The sequence below is a fragment of the Nycticebus coucang genome, chromosome X (genome assembly GCF_027406575.1).
Source record: "Nycticebus coucang isolate mNycCou1 chromosome X, mNycCou1.pri, whole genome shotgun sequence".
NCBI classification, from domain to species: domain Eukaryota; kingdom Metazoa; phylum Chordata; class Mammalia; order Primates; family Lorisidae; genus Nycticebus; species Nycticebus coucang.
This window is the reverse complement of record NC_069804.1, coordinates 37,378,308-37,400,937: the sequence shown is the minus strand read 5'-3', so window position 1 is coordinate 37,400,937 and position 22,630 is coordinate 37,378,308. Positions and strand designations below refer to the sequence as shown.

Sequence of the window (22,630 nt, the reverse complement as noted above, 5' to 3'; positions counted from 1 at the left end):
CAGAACAATATGTAAAGCTTTTCACTCATGGGTAAGTAGGCAGCCTACTAAAGTACTATGACTATTGGTATTAATATCAGTAGAAATTCAGAAAGTATGCTACCTAAAGTTAATCCGGAAATAATCTAATAAAATTCTTACAGATTTATGCAACATAAATTTGTATATGAATTATACATGTGAAATATTCATTTCACTTAGAAATGAATGATGATTGGGTTTCTGCAGACTGATCATGAAACTACCATAATAAATTTACCTGAATCTTCATCATTAAAATCATTCGCTAGTTCTCTTAGTGATTTCTGAAAGGAGATTTTTCGATTTTTCTCTTCCTGAAAATCATCATCTTGGTTGCTTTTAACGGAAAAGGAAATTGCCCCTACAAAAAACAGGTACAAGTTGTTAGATTAACCAGGGATTAGCTTTCTGAATTTAAGGGTCAGTGTCAGGTATTAAAGTTACTCGAGCTCGAAACTTATCAGACCCAATATCAGTTTCAGAGTTAAAACTGATATTGGGACCAGGTGCAGTGGTGGTGGCTCATGCCTGTAATCCTAGCACTCTGGGAGGCCGAGGCGGGTGGATTGCTTGAGCTCACAAGTTCAAGACCAGCCTGATCAAAAGTGAGACCCTGTCTCTACCAAAAATAGAAAAACTGAGGCAAGAGGATTGCTTGAGCCCTAGTAGGAGGTTGCTGTGAGCTATGACACCATGGCACTCTTCCCAGGACAATAGCTTGAGAATATGTCTCAAAAAAAAAAAAAAAAAAAAACTCCCAGTAAAACTGATATTGGAAGAGAAGAATTTATGGAAAGTTTAAGGAATTATTTTCAAAATCTCCATTAAAATGGTAATTTTTTGACAGTTTTTCTGTAATAATTCAGAAAAGTGGTAAATAATAAAATCATACCAGCTTTCAGAAAACTTATTGGTCTCAAGTGACTATACTTATATATTTTATCCCTAAGTCATTATAACTCTATTTATTACCTCATTTTAAAAACAATACTTATTTTATCTTACATAATATCCTAATATCCCAAGCATTAACTTTCCTATAAACATTTAATATGTAAAATATTAAATATTTCGTTATAAAAGTTGTTAAGTGTCAAAAATGTCAACCTTTAGAATTCTTGTTATTGTAAAATTGACTTATATGATTGACTTTTTAACTTGATGTAAGTATACTAATGGAAATAACTAAGAAATTGGTCCCGATCCCTCATTACCATCTTGACATAAACAAAGCTTTGCATGCAGAATTCTGTGTTTCCAGCTATGCATAATAATTAAATAGCTTAGATTAATCCCTACCAATATGTGTAATTTAATTACAGTATTCTTTACATTTCATAAATAGTAAAGATAAATAGGACCAAAATTAAACATTAACTTTTGGGCTTTTTGTTTGTTTTTACTTGAAAGTAAAGAATCTTTCCTGAAAATATTTTTTGAAGAAATTAAATTTTTTTGGATGTGGTCTTTTTGGGCACAAGCCTTGAAGTAAAACCCTTTTGAAATAATATATAGTCATATGTATATGTAAAATTAACTCAAAATAAAACATTTATCCAAAAAAATTAACCCAATACACAGAGCAAGTACTCAATAAATAACATCTTTATTCATAATCTTATTATGCTTATTTAGGGAATGGTCCTTAACAGTAAGATACTATTGGTCACATTGCTCCTGGAGAGGGCAGATACTTAAGAGAAAGAAATGCCTAATGTGGAAAAAATAATATTTTCACTTGTTTGTTTGGGTGAGAAATACATGTGTTTCACGTGCTTAAAAGCCAGTTCAAAACTTCTCCCAGATAGATAACCAAAGGTCCTGAAAAGTGTAACTTCAGACTTGTGCTGTCCAGTGAAGTAGACAGCAGTCACGTGACTATTAAGCAATGAAAATGTTGGTTGTCTTAATTAAGATGTATTGTAAGGGGCCGGGTGTGGTGGCTCATGCCTGTAATTCCAGCACTCTGGGTGGCTGAGGCAGGTGGATTGCCTGAGCTCTCAGGTTTGAGACCAGCCTGAGCTCTCAGGTTTGAGACCAGCCTGAGCCACAGGGAGACCCTGTCTCTAAAAATAGTCAGGCATGGTGGCAGGCACCTGTATTCCCAGCTACTCGGGGGTCTGAGGCAAGAGAATCACTTGAGCTGGGGAGTTTGAGGTTGCTGTGAGGTATGACTAGGATGCCTGGGCACTCTACCCAGGGCAACTAAGTGAGACTCTATCTCAAAAAAAAAAGATGTGTTGTAAGTGTGACATATACACTGTATATTAAAATTTTAGTGTAAAATACAATTAAAATGTACTATTAACAATTTTATATTATTATATTTTTAAATTAAAGCTTTTATGTGGATAAAAAAATTTAATTTATTTCATATTTCTTTCATTTATTTATTTTTTTTTTTGGTTTTTGGCCGGGGCTGGGTTTGAACCCGCCACCTCTGGCATATGGGACCAGCGCCCTACTCCTTGAGCCACAGGCACCGCCCTCATATTTCTTTTATTTGTTAATGTAATTACTAGAATATTTAAAATTACATAAATTCCCTATGTTTTATTTTTACCGCACAGTGCTGTTATAGACAAATCATTTTCAGTATTTGCATGTTGTACCTATACAAATATTTTATGGTGAATCCACTGACCTAATACAATCTCAGTGATTCATTATGTGAAGATATTAAAACATATTTTCCCAAGCTGACACTCTTTGGATGTTTAAACTTGAGGACAGGAGAGGAGAGTAGAGGCCAGGAGAGGAGAGGAGAGGAAAGGGGAGGAGAAGGGAGGGGAGGAGAGGCAAGGGGAGAGGGGAGGAGAAAGGAGTGGAAGGACAGGAGAGGAGAGGGGAGGAGAGGGGAGGTGAGGGAAGGGGAGGGAAAAGGGAGGGGAGGAGAGGCAAGGGGAGAGGGGAGGAGAAAGGAGTGGAAGGACAGGAGAGGAGAGGAGAGGGGAGGGGAGGGAAGCAGAGGAGAGGATTTAAGGCTATACTATGAAACTGTCTGCAATGATGAAAATTTTCTGTATTTATGCTATGCTATCCAATATGGTATCCACTAGCCATATATGGCTAATGGAATGTTGTTTGGTCTTAATTTAAACTGAAATTTTATTTGTAGCTCTGTGTGTACGAGAGTGTGCATGTATGTCTGTGTTCATTGAGTCACAATATAAAATCCATTTTTTTAATCCTAGATTCTAGACAAAATGTTTGAAATCCACTTTGTTTTAACATGTGTTGTCCTCAGGGACATATATATCCTCACTGTCCAAGGCAGTGATAGCAAATCATAGGACCAGGCCATGAATTCCCCTGGCCAGACAATTTTATGGGTTTTGAATACTCTTTAGATATAACATTTTACTATTGCAAACAAAACATTTTCGTGTCTTTCCGTATCACAAGATAGAGAATTGAAATGATGAAAAAAAAGTGACATCTCATATTTATCATATCATTCTTCCAATATGGATAACATTTTTGTTTGTATGAGATATAGTTGCTATTAATAAAATAAATGCCAGTAATTTACTCTATCATCCAGAATTTAAAATAATTTCTTCTATAATACATTAGAAGAAAAAATTAAGCCGGATTAATAATATACTGTAAGAAATTATATCCGAAGATTCCATGGGAGGAGTCTCACTATATGTAGCCTTCGTAGTATCTCTTCTTGTTCAACAAGTACTTTTCTTATTCCCCATTGATCCCTCTAGAGTCCAGTGGTTCTCAACCTTCCTAATGCCTCAATGTGTTTTCATTGTTACAAAGGGGTTGCGACCCACAGGTTGAGAATTTCTGCTCTAGACCATTTCTCCTCCCATATCCCTAAAAATTCCAAGTTTATTTCAAAAGCATAGCATTAGACTATCCTGCCTGCTATAATCCTTGGGGTAGCCATATGTTAGACTCAAGGTCACCTTCCTATATTTAACAATTTTACAGATGGTTTATTGTTGTTTTCTTCTCAATTCTTTATGACATTAATCAATATATTCAGCTTTCAGATAAATCTTCCATCTGAGAATCAATTCCATTTAATGAGTGTATATATATATGTACTTGAGTATTTATGTTTTTATGTTTATGTACATACACACACTAATGTTATTATTCTAAGCTCAGTTCTGAAATCTACTTGGAATGTACAACGTATATTAGAAGGCATACCTGACACTGACCTAAGCAAAACCATAGAGAACAGAAGATTGTCATGCTATTAAAGTTTTTAGAAAGTATTAAATATAGACACTCAAAAGGGAAAAAAGTTGCGGTAAATATTTGAAGCTAAAATAACACAACAAATTTCAAAAAGAAATTCTATAGGAATACAGATAAAGATTATGTCCCACAAAATAACAGAAAGTAAAATAAAAAATCATATTACTCTTTTGAATTAGCAATTCTTAACACTTTTGATAACATTCATCCTTGAAAGTGTGTCAAAACTTACAAAGATGCCATTGAAATATTATGTGTAAGCAAAAAATAGAAACAGGATTTAATTTCTACTTATGCATGATTAGTAACATAAAGTTATATATATATATGAAATATTGTTCATCTAGTCAAAAGGAACAAAAATCATATCAGCATTGAATTGAAATTATGTCCATGATACATTGAGTGAAAACAGCCACTTACAGAATTTTGACTTATATGATTCCATGTGTTTATGTGTGTGTGTTTAAAAGATATATATGACTATGCAATGGCCTTTGGATAAATATGTTAGAAATTCAATACTTTTCCCTGAAGTCAAAGTTGTTGGAATATGCAAATCTTTTATTTTTCGCAATATGAATCTCTCTATTCTGCTTTACTTTCTATAGCGAGAATGGCTTATTTCAGATTTTTGAAAATATTTTTAAGAGGAGTTAATATCAAGTAGAATTTGATCTGGGACTGCAGAGCAGTTCAGTAAATGTGTTAACATCATTCATCCCATTAAAGGATGTGAAAAGGCAATTTGACAAAATTCAAACTCAAATCCTGATTTTATTAAAGAAGGAGATACTTGGATTGATGATGGAGCCATGTCCTGACAAAACTTTCATAAATTGAAAAAATGGTAAGTCAACAATCTTATAATTTTTGATGGGATTATCATTATGGAACTCCATCATAGGTCAAAGAACAAAATATGTATTGCTTTTGCACTATTGTAAAGTTGAAAAATCCTAAGTAGAACCATCATAAATCCAGGACCATCTGTATTTTTAAGAATTACAAGTATACAGTCTCTATGCTTACTTATTTCAGTCCGTTATATATATACTCAGCAATTTTTTCCTTTTTCCCATACACTCATTTCAAGTTTATTACATTTTATTGTCTCTTAACAAAAGGAACTGGGCAATTTTTTTTCTTTTTCAGATTTCAAAAGCTCTATATGAGTATAACAGGCTACATATTATAGAACAGAATGAGGAATTCATGTCAAAAATAGAACTAGGTGAGGAGAATTAAAGAAGAAATTATGGGTTTCTTCAGTCCTTTATGTTTGAAGCAATGTATTTTAAAGCAATGTATCTTTGAATTATTCTGTTAATTTGCACATATTTTTTGCAACGGAAAACCTTTTCTTGACAATATCATTTTAATTTCACTTTTTAAAATTACCTTTTCCCTTTTCCGCTTTATTTTTGGTTATGAATTAGCTACTGTGAAAAAGACAAGCAAATTCTTGTACACTTATTAAAAAGAATAGCATTGTATCCAGCAATCTGATTCCCATAAATGAACCTTTAAACAAAATGTAGTAAATAAATGATTATGAGAAGTATATGTGTTTCCAAAGCATGATTTTTTTTCACAGTGTATATACATGTTCTGTTTTGCTCTCTCTAATCCACTCTTCAGGAAGAGTCGGCTGATCCAAAAGGAAACAAAGGTAACTGAAAAACTTTGCTTGTTCGTGCTTGAGTTTGTCAGAGTGACAGGAAGATTATTAGACTGCTTTGGAAAAAAATAAATATAACAGAAATAACACTAGTAAATAAAATCAACTCTCCACATTAGATAGAAAATCTTTGGCTTAACAGAGATTTTCAGTTTGTGTGAAGAGAGTGTGAGGGAGGAAAAAACTAATAGAAATAGCAATTGTACAGCTTATATTTTCAGTAGCACCAGTTTTATGTTGAAAAATGGAAATTTTCTTTGCTAAACAGTCTAATTTTTAAAATGCTTTTTGGTAAATGGAAAATAAATTGTAGTATATCTTCTATGGAATACTACTCAGCATTAAAAGGAATAAACTATTGATTCATGGACTCTGTGGATTGATCTCAAAATAATTATTTTGTAAGATATAAAACAGCCTTGAAATGGTGCACACTATGTGATTTTATTTATGTACAGTGTTATAAAATACATATAAAATGATAGAAAACAGCTTAACTTGTTGCCTGGTGCAAAGGTGGCTGGAGGAATAAAGAGATGGCTGGAGGTATAAAGAAGGCAAATGGATTAAAAATGGGCACAAGGAAACCTTTTGTAGTGACAGGTATTCATTGCTTCAATTATGTCAATGATTTCATGGGTAGACACGTATGTTAAAATTTCTCAAAATGTATACATTAAATATGTACAATTTATTGAATGTAAATTACACCACAATAAACAATAAATCTGTTAAAAATACAATGTATGTTTCAGAGATTCTATCTACCACATCCTGGCAAGCACTGCTTAGCAGGATGATGATAGAAATTGTGAAGCCTTACCCCAAATTGGAGGCACTCTGCAAATGGGTGTAAGCAGAGTTAATAGTCATTCATGGGGATCTTTCCAGAACTAAGCAATAACATATGCAAGATAATTAATGCAGGATAATTAATTAAGCCACCATATTAGAAAAGCAGAAGAACTTTATGTATCCATGCATCTAGGCATGCATTTATCTGAAATCTCTATTACTCAACATTGCTTAGTTTGATAAAGTCAAATATGCTTCACTGGTATCAAAAGCAATTAATTGTTCAGTCATTTGCTTGGATTTACTGCAGTTAGGAAAGGTGGCTTCCTAAGCCTCCATGTAAAACCATCTTTTTTTGATGTAAACTTTTTTCTATGACTTATTCCTACATGAGATAAAAAGGAATTTTAGTAGTAAAACATTCTTAGACCCCTACTCATGCAATAACAAGGGAAGAATCACTTTTGATAAAAGTATAAAAAGTAGTCAGAAGCAAAGAGTTACCAGTATTTGTAAACCTTTTCCAAGTATTTCCATGTTTAAAAAAAAATTTTAAAGACAAAAGCAATTGTTTTAAAGTTTCAGAATTTATGAATGATCTAATCGAGGTAGTAAATTCTAGTAGGTTATGTTTAATTTTTCATATATTATAAAACTGTCTTTGAAAGGTGTGTTTAATTGGAAAAGTTTCTACAACATTTTAAAAAAATCATTATAATTAAATACTTTACAAGAAACCCTTGAATACATGACTGGGATTCTTATGCAACCCCTACAGTGAGATTTGTATGTCTTAAATAAGTAAACTCAATGACCTGACAAATCACTTTTACATTTGACTCTAAACTCCCCACAACAACACAAATTATTTTTATTGGCCAAGTGGGAAACACACACACACACATACACACACGTGCACACGTGAGCATGCACACATACACAAAAGTTTAATTTTAATAAAAATGCCAAGTACATCTTAGTACCTCAAAATTCAGATATAAAGACTTTCTCCAGAATATCATGAATAGATTTGTCAGCCACTGGAGGCTTCTTCCTAAAGGAAGTTAAATTTATGTTCCATAGGCATGTGTAGGCTGCATCGCACTCCCAGGAAGAACTATGTCTCTAATATGTGAATATGATCAAGAACTACAGGTGAGTGTTGTGCCAATTAAATGTGGACCTCGTGATAAAGTTGCAGGAATCTCTTTCCTTCAACTCAACAGAGGAGTATTGGAAGTTTCCAAATTTACTTTTCTTCAACTTTATAAATCATCCTATTCTCACATTTTATTATAGTGCTATTATTGTAGTACCAGGTAATGTAAAATATGTATTAAAAGAAACTTGACCTTTGAAATACATTTCTTCTATTTAGTATTGACTAAACACCTGCAACTGTGTGCCAGGGTTGGGATTGAGGTCAGTCTAAGCCTGGCAATCAAGTAACAGGTCATCCTAATGTATGCAGTATGCAACATCATTCATAGATCTATTGATGCAAAGGAAGTTATCTTTAGGCAATCGTGTGAGTAGAGTGTGGAAATAGAATTAATACTTTTCCCGATTTGGGCATCAAGGGTCAGAAAGAAAGGTCCAGTGCTCACAAAACCTCTAGGGTAATGCCACACAGATGGCTAAAGCCATAATGAAACATCAGAACACAGGCTGCATGGGAAAGCAGAGGTGATAAAAGCAACAAGGATCATTCAGAGGACCATGAAAGCACCCAACCATACAAAATCTACTCTCTCCTCTCTGCAATGCCTCAAGCTGTGCTTTTGCAAATCATTCCTGTCACTTAAAAGAACATAAAATGCTTTATAGCAACCAGCACTTGTTTTCAAAGACCAGAGGCACTGGATGGATTTTTGTACTTCTACAATTATGGCATCCAACACTGGTGATGGCAACAAATCACGAAGTCCAAATTCAATTTCAGCCAAGCTTTTGATAGCATTCTCCCTAGCTTCTTCATTGAGATAAGCTATGCCAGACGAGGGGCAAAAACCCAAATCCCCCATATATTTGTGCCCTGTTAGGGAGTTTTCAAGAGAGGGATATATAACCATCTGGCACATTAGGCATTTGCATGCCAAATTAGAAAGGGAATAGTGAGGAGAAAGAAAAAATAGAAAAAAAAACACACAAAAATCTCCATTAGATAATGTTTCAACATTTCCTATGTTGCTATGGTCAATAAGTTTCTTCCAACATTAGAAAGAGACAATATGGTAGAGTAATACAGAGGAAATACTTTTGGAGCCAAATTTCCCAGGTTCAAATCCCAGCTCTGCCATTGTCAAGTTATGTGACTGTCAACAAGTTAAGCCTCAATTTACTCCTCAGTAAAACATGGAAAATCGTAGTCCTATATCAAATCCTATTTGAGAATTACAGAAGTATATATAGTGTTAGTAGTATTATCAATTAAAATATAATGCATTTTTCGTTGGTTCCTAGAAGACATAAAAATGAAACTTATAGGGTGGTGCCTGTAGCTCAAAGGAGTAGGGTGCCAGCCCATTGTACTGGAGGTGGCGGGTTCAAACCTAGCCCCGGCCAAAAACTGCAAAAAAAAAAAAAAGAAAAAAAGAAAAAAAGAAAGAAACTTATAATAATAAGTGGAATTCTAACAAACCTCAAATGCTACATACATAAAAATTCTATATAGGCAAATGGTAGATTTTAAAATTTGCATCATGCATCTCTTAAGCCACTTTCTAACATAGATTTTTTTTCTAGGAGCTGCTATATTTAAAGAATAAAAGTTGAATTTTAATAAGCATAGTGTTTGTATGCAAATGATACCTCTACATGATCTTTTTCAATGTTGAAAAGACTGTTTTACCAATGTGAGGGGCAGATGGGTGGAGATGGAAGTTAGTTTATTAAATAAAAGTGATCAACGTTAATTGAGCACCTACTATATAAACACTTCCCATATATGCCCACTTAATATCCATAATGACAATGGAAGGTTCAACATTATCCGTATTTTACAAATAAGAAATTTATTATTCATATGCAAAAATATTCTACCTGAGATACATGAAAATTCAGATGCATATTTCACCACTGCAAATAAACAATAGGCTGTTCCTGTGTTTCTACAGTTTAATACATACTAATTTTGCAATAAGGCATAGTTGTATTAGTATTTTGCATTTTAATATTAATACAGACTGAAGAGGTCATTTCATTTCATGGTTGTTAAAAAGAGAATTAAGTCATCATATTTTAATGCATTCAGTCATTAATACATTATTTCTCTCATGACTGAAAACTTGGTGGGTTTTTCTTGGTTTTCTATTTGTTTCTTTTTAAGGTTCCATATTTTTATATCTTTGTTGACTGATTCTATATTTTCCATTTTTCTGAAATTCATTGACATAAATAGATCATTTTGGAGGCATAATAGAACAAGGCTTTCCCTCCCTAACCAGTAAAGCTATCCTTCTGCTTGGTTCACTCTCACGGTTAATGCTATCACTTTCCTTACAGTTGCTTAGTATCAGAAGTGCATTAGACTGTCTCCTCTTCCTTGTCTTTTCATATTCAAATTTCCTCTATGGTTCTCACTACAAGTAAAACCAAACTCTGCCCTGCAAGGTTGCCTCCATTTCTAATATGTCTCTCTGTATTCTCTACCAAACACTCCAAACACACCCATCTACTTTTTAATTCGCAGAAACTTTCTTCTCTGTGTTTTCAATAAAGTGGTTTGTTCTACTGCAAAGTTATCTTCACAAATATTGGGTGATAAATTCCAGCTCATCCTTTAAGGCCCAGATCAAACTCATTATCCATAGGAAGCCCTCTCAGGGATTAATATTTTCTTCCATTATGTTCCCCATTGCCATGATTAAACTTTTGGTATCAGAGTGCAACTTGATTGAGATGATTTACCGATAGCTACTTCACTGACAGATATGAATTCCTGAAGGTAAGGGTCACATCATATCCATCTTTAGATATAACAGTAATATTCAAAATTATTAGCAAACTTGAATCCTAGCACTGACCAATCAGAAAGAATACTCAATCAAAATCTTGAGACATCCTGATGCTTTATGTGTTAACCCTTTAGTTGCTGTGCTTTGTTGGGTGTTTCAGAGGGTCCTGCAGGGGGGTGGAGGTTGTGATGACTAGCCTGGCCAAGGTTACACTGCAGTGTAGCTCAAATAATTGAGTATTTGCCAGCATATAAGAAAAAGCAACTACTACAATATTTCAACAAGCAGAGCATAATTAGTTGAATGTTAGCTTTGTTCATAACTATTATACTATTATACTGAACCTTTAGTAAATAATTATTCTACAATTGAGAACATAATTGAACATGAACAAAGTTTTTCTAAAATGCCACACAGGCACACACACACATGTTCTGATATACTACTTTAGCCAGAATAAATAGGAAATTTCTCATATGTGTGAAATTTTTATAGTTTAGTTCTCTTTATATTACTTCACATTAGTTAACAGCTGTTCAGAAGTCATTATATTTACATGGCTTAATATGTTGTTTAAGTTTTCTAATGGTAATAGCAATAAAAATTGGAATTAGCCTTTTCTTGCAGGCTGTTTTTCCAAAGCATAATGACATGGTTAATTCGACTTTAAGGAATTGCCCTGGGAAAAGCTACCATGATCACATCTTATAAATATTTCTTAAACTTACAAAGCCTGAAAAACTTTTGTATAGCCAGCAATATTTACCCAATTCATCCCCACTTAACAATGTACCCTGAGTTGCATTTAATTTCCCCCAATTCTTTCTAAATTCTTTCAGATCAATAGATTAAAAGAATACATAAATGATGAGTGAAAATATGTATTGAAATTTTATGGTATCATGAAAACTGCTAAAATCATCAACAATAACAAAAAATGACTATACAGCAGAAGGCCTGCCAGATCTAATTATTTAATGCTTTTTAGGTCTACTTCAATAACTTGAAGAGTCTGATCGTGGACCAGCACCATTGCTTAAGGTGATCATAAATACTCCTAATTCAACAATGTTCTACAATTTGTAGTTACTTATGTTCCTTCTCAAAAATAGCAGAATTCATTATCTTTTATGTAATAGGAATATGTGATTTACTGTGTTTTATCAAAAAATAATTAGGCCACTTCTGAATTATTTGTTGCCTTTATTAAAAAAACTAGCTAAAACTTTAAAATTAAGAAAAATCCAACTATTAGGATTGCCATTGGCCAAAGAAAAACTGAAATTTAAATTTCTTTAAGTCAATTGATGACATCTGGATTACCTAAAATAATGGTGAAATATGTCACTTTATTGTGAAATGTTCGGAATGGGGTCACTCTAGCTCAAACCTACCTTTCACAAGGATACTTTTTGAGGGGCTTTATAAAGTCAAACATCTCAAAAGTGGTGGAGAAGATTCCAGAAAATGTTAACAATGATTGTTGTGTTGACATTTGAGGTCAAGCACATTAGAAGCAGGGAGTAAGGGTGGAAAAGAAATTTTTCCTACATTGTAAATTCTATTATTACAGTGGTAAAAACTAAATCATCACATTTGGCATTTTGAAATTTCACTTCTGCTTATGATAGCAGTCCACTGTCTGCACTATAGACCCATCCCTCAAATGCTCTTTGTTGAGGCAAACAGGATGTGAGGCTAGTACTTCCAGGGAGCACAAGATCACTACTAGATACATACATGCTTTCCACATTTCTGAAGTTGTATCCATTTAACTACCTTAGCAGGATCCAACTACCAATAAGCAATTTAATTTTTTGTGAAATAAGACAACTTATTCCTCTGGTGAATCACACCCCTCTGTCCTAGCTATTATTATTCTTTCACTTCTTATCCCCTTTCCTTCAAAACCTTATAAGAATACTTTCCACCCCTATTTCTAAGCAGGAACCATCAAGGAATCATGCATAAATAAGTGTTTTATTAGTGATAAATGAAGAAAACTTCACATATACCAGAACTTTAATCTACTTTTAATCTATTTTAATTTAATTTTAATTTATTTTTCATATATCAGTTAAGTGCATGTATCTGTTTTTAACTATTCACACAATCCTATAAACAGACATTCTCATAGAATGGCAATAGGTTCATAAATTGGTATAACTACTTAAAGGTATCTATTAAATTTTAAATTTTAATTAAATATTTCTATGTCTAGGACTTTGTCCCACAAATGCTTGAATAAATATCCAAGATAATATAGCATTAGACATAAAATGTATGCCTCAAAGCTGTTTATGTAGAATGCTAATGACTGAAATGCAAAACTAAACTTCCCTCTGGACCATTTATTAAAAAGAAGAAATACAAATTGCATTTTTATTTATTCTCATCATAATTCCATACTAGTGTGGTAGTAGTAAATAATTACATTTAAATAATAAAATTGAATAATGGATTTGATACCTTTCATTACGCCACGCTTCCAAGGGCACACATGTAGAATATATGGAACTATATTATCAGGATCTACGGTTATGTGTGGATTTCCCCACACTATTGGGAGATTTGAAGCTACCTAGAAAAAGGAATTCAAAAGCAAGAATTATACAATGTACACACAAAATGTTTTTCTAGGCTTTAGCATGTTACACCTCATTAAATTAGTGTAACAAGATAAAGCATAGAAAAAAACCTAACATTTAAATTAAACACTTTCATCGTGACTATTCACTGTTAAATCAAAGCAAGCCAGAAAAATCCTACACATAGTAGAAAAAATTCTGTGAGAAGAGAACTAGGCAAAAATGGAACAGAGGAAATGATTCTTACAAAAAGAATAGTGTTCATTTTGTGTTGCTCTGATATTTCATCTTAATGTTTCATCAAATTTTCTATAACATAATACTGACAAGAAATTGTCAATCTACTATTTTCATATTAGCTTTCTGGATAACCTATGTCCCTTTTCTCTTATAATCTTCCATTCGTGTCATATTTTGAGTTAGATATTTTCTACTGTGCCATTTTAATTCCTTTTAATGTTGTTTACTCTATTTATCAGTAATTTTCTAAGTTGCTGTCCTAGGAACTATAATTAGTTTCTTACTCGAAAATAATATCCATTAGATTAATTGTAACTTAATTTAAATAGCATATATAACTTTGCTCCAGTATGTTTCATGCCTTCCAATCCTCCTATGGGTTATTGTTTTCAGACCAATTACATTTTTATACATTTAGGACTATAAAGACATTTGTATAATTATCTATTTTTCATTTTTCTTTTAAATGACATAGAAGAAAAAATAGTTATAAAGAACATCCATTGAGGTTGTGTATTCTATTTCCCTGCATAGTTATCTTTATTGGTACTTTCTTTTCCTTCATGTAGATTGGAGTTAACTTCTAATGTTATTTCACTTCAACTTGAAGGATTTCCTTTAGTATTTCTTGCAGACTAAGTCTTCTGGGGACAAATGCTCTCTGTTTTTGTTTATCTGGGGGTGTATTTATTGCTGTCATTTATAAATCATATTTCTTGGTTGACAGGATTTAGTCCTCAGTATTTTGAAAATGCAACACTGCTCCCTTCCTGCCTTCATAGTTTCTTCTGATAAATTATCTATTAATCTTATTAAATATTTCTTCCACATGACTGGACAATTTTCTCCTCGTTTTTGATCATTCTGTCCTTTTCTTTGTCTTTCAAATATTTGACTGTGATGTATCTAGATATAGATCTGTTTGACTCTTTTAACTCTAAGTTGGTAGAGCTTCTTGGACATTAGATCAAAGTTTCAATGTTTTTTCTCCAAACTTGTGGCTTTTATTTCTTTGTGAATTATTTCTGCCCCTTTATTTCTCTCAATACTATGATCTAAGTACATAAAAATGTGAGCAAGACAGACTTGCCACTGTTCTCATAGGTTATGATCTAGTGGGGGAATAATAAACAGATAATAGCAACATGATGTAGTAGATATGATAGGGGGCAGGTTAAAAATATTCTGTGGAAGCAGGTGACAGGCATCTAATTCAGATTTAAGCAAATAGGGAAGGATTCTTAGTAAAAGTGGCCTGTAACCCAGACACAGATAAATAGAAGACAGAGACTTACGGGGAGAGTTTCAGAGAGCAGAAATGGGAAATATAGTATACAAACAAAGGATTAAATGCTACTGGAGTCAGGGGTGGCAAAAGATTATGCTGAACTGATAAAAAGAAAAAAGTTATAGAATAAGTGAAAGCCAGTTCAGGGAGTATGGACTTGGACTCCAAAGGTAGGAGATGACATTGGTGGATTTTCGCTAGGAATAATGAAATGAGATTTTCATTTAGAATTTTTACTTCATTTGCAAAATAGTAAGCAAAGAAGAAAACCAAGGCATGTATTTTTAAAGACTATTAGGAAAAAAAGCAAAGGGGTCGAGACATAGTGGTTCACACCTATAATCCTAGCACTCTGGGAGGCAGAGGCAGGTGGATTGCTTGAGCTCAGAATTTGAGAGCAGCCTGAGCAAGATTGAGACCCCCATATCTACTAAAAATAGAAAAACTGAGGCGGGAGTACAGCTTGAACCCAGGAATTAGAGGTTACTGTGAGCTATGATGATGCCATGGCATTCTATCCGGGGTGACGCTTTCCACCCTTCTGCAGTTCCCTCTAAAACTAAATGCATGCACTTATGAGGGGTAGATATTTGAGGTGTCTTTTGAGGATCTTAGCAGGCACATGATATTTTTCAGATAAATATAGTAGTGAAGGGTGGAAAATTTTATTTAAGGATTGATTCAAACAAATCCAGTGAGAAGGACAAAGTGAGAAACTTTCTGACAAATAAAGATGTAAACAATTAAGCATTTCTTAACATTTCCACTATTATTCATATTAGTAAATGATAGGATACACTTCTGAAATTTTGCTGTGCCTACATATCTGACAAAACACCTTTTATTATGCATAATTTCTTTAAGCAAAAATACATGACTCAAATAGGTAGATTTTAACGTTGTATGATTATGTACTAATACCTAAAAATAAAATGTATCTGGTAAAATTTAACTTTATAATTCAAATGAAATTTAATAGTTGTTGGATTAATAGAAGTTCGACTTGTAACTATCTCTTTATGTGACATTGCTTCACCTGACTCAGTAACACTTTCATGTAATGATTACATTTCATATACTTCAATTCAATAAGTAGTATATTCAGAAGAAAACACTTTCAAACTAAAAAGAGCATACTTACCTCAAACTTTAGGATGGTATTTGTATGATTAGGCACCATTATGGGTTTATTTGTTGTTTCTCCGACCTTGCATTCCACTATTATGTGTTCCAAAGCCAGGGGCTTTGTTCCAATCCCTTTTATATCAAACACATGCTCCATGCCGTCTACTTCATTCTGGAGAAGGAGCTTACCCTATAACAAATCAGCCAAATTTCAGCTCTATAGAAGTCATAGTTCAGTGCCAAACAATCTCTGCTAGCCTATTAATCTTGAGTCTGGTTAAACAAATGACCTTGTAAGGGTGTGTTAGCCATTTCCAGTTCACGTATAAATGCTTCTGCTGAACAAACCAAGGTAAACTTCTAGTGAAAAGCTCTTTATTTCTCTTTACTGTCTCTAAATTACAGTTTTTATGTAGGCATCCTCATACATAGCAATTATATTTGTGTTTACTTCCTTGTCAAAGAAGTATTGTCTAAAAATATTTTTTTCTAATGTACCAATTTCCCTAATGAGTAAGAACAAAGGAAACAGTGAGTTTTACTTTGTTCAGCATGTTGTGTAAAAATAACCTGGATATAAGTATTCACAGACAATTGTGTTGCAATTTCCAGTATATTTACCCCTAAAGTTAAAAAAACTAAAGTTTCAAGCAAAAAGCAATCAAATTCACAGAAAATAAAAATATATGTTAATACATTAATTCATTGACATGTTAATATGGGGGAAAAAAATCAATGACTTCTTACCACAACCTCGCATTCAAAAATAGGTTTGAATGTGAGAGGATACTGCGCTGTTTCACCTGGCCCAACACACAAAATCAGTGGTCCATAAAACCATTCCCCCTCGATAGTAACACGACATTTCCATTCCTTCTTTGTTTTATTTTCCTAAAGTATGGGGAGAGGGGTGGAAAGGTACAAAGACATCAATGATGATGTTGATGAAGTTTTTAATATTAATTCTTGATAATTTTAATAAAAATGCATATTATATTTTTATTGCTTTTCTTAAAAATCACCATTTGGAAGGCATAATTTTTAAGAGAGACTATCAAAAATGTGAACACAAGGCACAAGGATGACTATATATTCTTTCTATGTCACACAGGAACATTGTTTAATATGTCTATTCAAGGATTGTTTGATATCCAGAGAAATGTTTCTTTGTTTATGACAGGTTTAGGGGTAGAGCTGGGGTGAGGGTCCATAAGGAGGAGAGGAGGCCAGTCCAGGGATTAAGGAAAGGCTTTATTAGAAAAGAGTAGAGTGGAGCCTACGCAGGAGTTAGCTCGCTCTCACATAGTTCTACAAAGCTTCTGTTAGTATAGTTGAAATGTGGTAGGGGCTTATGAGAGGTGAGGGAAATCATCTTTTTCTGCAGAGTGAGTGATTATTGCTTCAGAGACTGATCTGAGAATTACTTCCTTCTGCAGAAGGGTTAGTCTTCTTTCCAGGGCCTTATCTCTAGTGTCAGCCAGAACCAGGGTAGGAGCCTGCTTGTTCTGATGTTTCCCAGGAACACTGGCCTTGAAGCATTCTGGGAGTGTGGGGAGAGGGTTGCTGTGATCATGCAGTTTGCTTTCTGGCCTGCTTTCTCTCACTAGCTGTCTCCCAAAATGGCAGGGTCATGAGAAGTCTTTCCCAACATTTTGACATATAAATGACTGTTAAAAATAACAAAATGGCCTTGCAAGACATGCGTTCCTCCTAATTAGAGGAAATAATGGGTGTTCTACTTGGTAAATTGCTCAGACTGCAACAATTTCAAATCTCATAGCAACAGATTTTTGTGCTTCAAGATGACTTTTGTCATGTCTTTGATAATTGAACAAGTAAATAAACAAACAAAATCAATTTGCCATTTTAAAAATCCAAAGGTCCTTATAATGACATCACCTTCTTCCATGCTATATTGGTTCTTTGACTAAGATAGCCCAGTTAGCTACAGCCCATCATTATTCTCAGTAAACCCATCCTAAGCAGGTGTTAGATCACAAAATAATTTGGAATACAGTGATTTGAGAGTTCATAACTCTGTTGAAGACAAGAGGCATAGGTTTTGACTAAGGAATCTAGTAAGTTAAAGACTTTGGAATTCATTTTTTTAAACAAAGAGATCCAACAGAAGCAATTAATCAGGCAAATAAGATGATAGCATCTGTATTCAGGAAGAAACTCTGGCATCAATGTGCAGAAATAATTGACAACAGATAATATAATTATAAATCTGTAATAGCTCAAGATTAGAGGTTTGGAGGACTTTAAATTGAAGGAGTAGCAATGGGAATGAAGAAGAGTAACCTCTCCAATTTTATACATACTATTGGAATATTCTGGGTAAGGCATTCAAACGCTGGTGTTTCAAATTCGAATGAGGCCTCTGGATGTTCTTCATTCACCACACCTTCAATCTGATAGACACGCACATCATACTTCGATGTCATTAAAATTTTACATGGGTAGCGTCCAGGGGTAAGCGGAGCAAATCTCAGCGGAACTGGAACAAATCCATCTGCAGCCATCAAAATGATTTAAAAGGTAGTTCAATCATTTAAAATGTGATAAATCTTAAAATTCATCTTGGACAGCAATATTTAGTATTGTATTAAATTATATTGTATAACCTAGATTATATTAGGTTTCACTGAAGTAACACAACACCTTTAAGTCTCCAGGGTTTCCCATGCATGTTTATTTACCAATGACAGAGTGTATCTTAACATAGGACAGAGGAAGGTCTGATCCATAAAGTGACTCAGGACACCATGCTGTGAAAGATATCACTGGCTTGCAACTGTACCACCTTGGTTGACTGATCAGGATAAGAAGAATGATTAGAAGGTTGGTCAAGGGACTTTTCAGACCTCAGCTGAAAATTAAAACACCTTACCAGCCTAGCACACAGAAACCTTAAACTCCTCAATCTCATGGGTTCAAGTGATCCTCCTGCCTCAGACTCCCTAGTAGCTGGGACTATTGTGTTTGCCTGTTTTTCTATTTTTAGTAGAAATATATCTATGTCAGCTATTTTTTGACTAGTAAATACTTGTTACAATAGTTTTTTATTTTTTTTTATTAAATCACAGCTGTGTACATTAGTATGATCGTGGGGCACCATACACTTGGTTCATAGACCGTTTGACACATTTTCATCACACTAGTTAACATAGCTTTTGTGGCATTTTCTTGGTTATTTTACTAAGACCTTTACATTCCACATTTACTAGGATTCACATATACCCTTGTAAGATGCACCGCAGGTGTAATCCCATTAATCCTCCTCCCTCCACCTACCTCCCCCCTCCCTCCCCTCCCTTTCCCCCTTCTCCCTATTCTTAGGTTGTAACTAGGTTATAGCTTTCATGTGAAGGTCCTACATTAGTTTCATAATAAGGGTGAGTACATTGGGTACTTTTTCTTCCATTCTTGAGACACTTTACTAAGAAGAATATGTTCCAGCTCCATCCATGTAAACATGAAAGAGGTAAAGTCTCCATCGTTTTTTAAGGCTGCATAATATTCCATGGTGTACATATACCACAATTTATTAATCCATTTGTGGATCGATGGGCACTTGGGCTTTTTCCATGACTTAGCAATTATGAATAGGGCTGCAATAAATATTCTGAAGAGAGTGCAGGGAAAACCCTTGAAGAAATTGGGCTGGGCGAGTTTTTTATGAGAAGGACTCCCTGGGCAATTGAAGCTGCTTCAAAAATACACTATTGGGACTTGATCAAACTAAAAAGCTTCTGCACAGCCAAGAACAAAGTAAGTAAAGCAAGCAAACAGCCCTCAGAATGGGGAAAGATATTTGCAGGTTATGTCTCCGACAAAGGTTTAATAACCAGAATCCACAGAGAACTCAAACGCATTAGCAAGAAAAGAACAAGGGATCCCATCACAGGCTGGGCAAGGGACTTGAAGAGAAACTTCCCTGAAGAAGACAGGCGCACGGCCTTCAGACATATGAAAAAATGCTCATCATCTTTAATCATCAGAGAAATGCAAATCAAAACTACTTTGAGATATCATCTAACTCCAGTGAGACTAGCCTACATCACAAAATCCCAAGACCAATGATGTTGGCGTGGATGTGGAGAAAAGGGAACACTTTTGCACTGCTGGTGGGAATGCAAATTAATACATTCCTTTTGGAAAGAGATATGGAGAACACTTAGAGATCTAAAAATAGATCTGCCATTCAATCCTGTAATCCCTCTACTGGGCATATACCCAGAAGGTACAATATTTTGGATAGTTTACCAGGTAATTTGGGAAACAGCTTAAAGCTTCAATTTACTTTCCATTATGAAAAGATCACTTTTTGCAGTTTAGTCTGTTTATATTTGTTGTGATTAATAATAAGTTTGTGTTTAACAGCTCATTTTGTGCCTAACTTTACCACATCCTTTCTTCAGTTACTCTTTATTTTTGTATTCTATTGAATTCATCAAGTTTTTAAAAATTTCCTTTACACCTCTACTTCTTTAAAAATTATACATTCTGACAATCCAAAGTAAGTGACTAAGGCTAAGATCTCAGTCAATGAAAGTTTATTGTGGGAAAGTTTGAGGACATGCCTTGGAAAAATACAACCCACAGATATGTCTGTTACTGTTTTTCCAAGGAAGGATTTGAGAACTCAGGTTTTAAGGGGAAAGGCCATACGGAAAAAAAAAAAAAAAAAGGACGAAATGGTCAGTGAGATAAATGGTTCCATTCTTGTGAGGCCCAGGAAATCTATATTTTACAGAAGGTAAGGCAAATGTTAGGAGAGGAAAGAAGAGTGAAGGAAGCATCAAATTTTGTAGCTATCCCCAGGAAGGTGGAGGAATGTTTAATCCTGTCTGGAGGCTGTTTTGCGCTCGAGAAGATAAATTTGTAATCAACATTATTAGTGTGGAATCAAATGGACTTCAGTTAAAAATCTCAGGACCCTCAAACTCATAATGCCAAAGGAAGAACTGAGTCATGCAGCCCTGACACATTTTTCCAAATTGATAGCTGTGATTTCACAACCCTGTGTCATAACGTTGTGCATAAGACAAGTTGCCACAATACCAGAGGTCCTTTGCTTGTCCAGATGGCCATTCTCCAAAATTACTTGCAAGGAAATTCTTTGTTAGCTCCTACACCTTTCAAGAGGCGTAGCCCCCCGTAAAAGAAATCCCAACGAGAACCTTAAGGTTGCAACCTAATTAAATGCTTAAGCATAAATTCTGTTGTCTCACACTGACAATGTGGACTACAGCTTATCTCTACAAATGGAAAGCACAGACAAGATGTGATTAATTACTCCTCTGCCTACCCTGAGATGGCTCCATAGTTGACTTTTTCCTCTACTCCCTCTTTTTTCAAAGGATTGATCATATCTTATGTGAAATGTACATTTACTAGGCATTAATTAGAACTTCACAAGGATGTAACCTTCTGTCAGACTGCCTGCCCTCTCCTTTGTTTTCTCCTGCACGCTCTCTCCCTTTAAATACTGGCTTCCCAAATGCCTCTTTGGAAAGCACAAGTCAGAGATGCTTCTGGGGTTTGTGCTTTCCCAGGGCTTTCCCTCAAACTCTGGCTTAATAAACATCAACGTATTATGACTCTTGCCTCAGTCACATTATTTGGATTACCAATCTCTATATGTTTTGGTTGCCCCCAATTTTTCAACATTCATAGGTCACATAAAAAAATTCTGGAGTTCACAAACTCCAAAATATTGCACTTTGGCATGCTGAACTGAACAAGAACGCTCAATGTTTCTTTAACTTCCCCCTCTCCCATTGTTTCTCAGTCTTTTGTCTCTCCAAAAGCAGAGGATGAAGTTGCTCTCTCAATTTCCTTTCTCTGTTGAAGGTCTGGACTGCCAACAAGAAAAATAATGTCTGCCTCTCAAGCTCATTCAAATGCCAAACAGAACTGTTGACAACTTAATCTCTGTTCCAGGATCCGGATCATTTTATTCTCCCTAGTAATCATTTATTGCCCCTGAACAGAATTCTTCTCCACCTTTGTGTAACCTGATTGGCTTCCATTATCCATTTTGCCAGGATCTACACCTCCATTCTTTCTGCAAACTCAAGATGGTATATAAGCTTCTGAACTTTGTTGAGTGGGTGTAATCACTCTGTGATTTTCTTCCAAACACGTTAATAAATTCTATGCCTTTTTTCCAATTAATCTGACTTTTGTGAGTTGATTTTTCAGTGAACCTTCAAAGGGCAAAGGGGAAACTTTTCCCTTGGCCCCTAAAAATGTTTTAAAATGGTTCAAACCTAGTCGTGTAGTAATTGAGCTCACTCTGTTTTTACAACATGTGAATTATTCATTTTGATTATTTGTTTAGCCAAATCCGTGTGGCAAGTAACCACATTTGATTATTTAAATAACCATTGTTCTTGGATACCAATTTTTTTTCCAAATTCAATTTCCTTCAGCTATTAATGTAAGTAGATCTTTCATTTGTTCCTTTAGCATTATATCTGAGTTTTAAACTGTCTCAATTTCACTGTTGGATTAAAATGCTTTTATTTTACCCTTATTCTTGAATGACAGTTTACTAAAATATACAGTTCTAGGCTTCTAAGAACACTATAATTCTGCCATCACTATAATTTTTGCTTCTTTACAGTGATCTGCTTTTTTCTCTCATTGGCTTTCAGAATTTCTTGTTTTTGCCATTCTATTATTTCACTCTACCCCACCGATG

General features: G+C 34.3%; 1 protein-coding gene across 1 annotated transcript in view; it reads right to left on the bottom strand.

Moving 5' to 3' along the window:
• CFAP47 (cilia and flagella associated protein 47) overlaps positions 1-22,630 on the bottom strand; it is a 307,856-nt gene that overhangs the window by 92,977 nt on the left and 192,249 nt on the right. The window contains exons 46-50 of the mRNA XM_053578992.1: positions 18,243-18,433; positions 16,666-16,809; positions 15,931-16,108; positions 13,147-13,254; positions 260-382 (exon numbers count right to left, since the gene is read on the bottom strand). Coding sequence (XP_053434967.1) covers positions 260-382; positions 13,147-13,254; positions 15,931-16,108; positions 16,666-16,809; positions 18,243-18,433 — 744 coding nt within the window. The remainder of the gene's footprint in view (positions 1-259; positions 383-13,146; positions 13,255-15,930; positions 16,109-16,665; positions 16,810-18,242; positions 18,434-22,630) is intronic.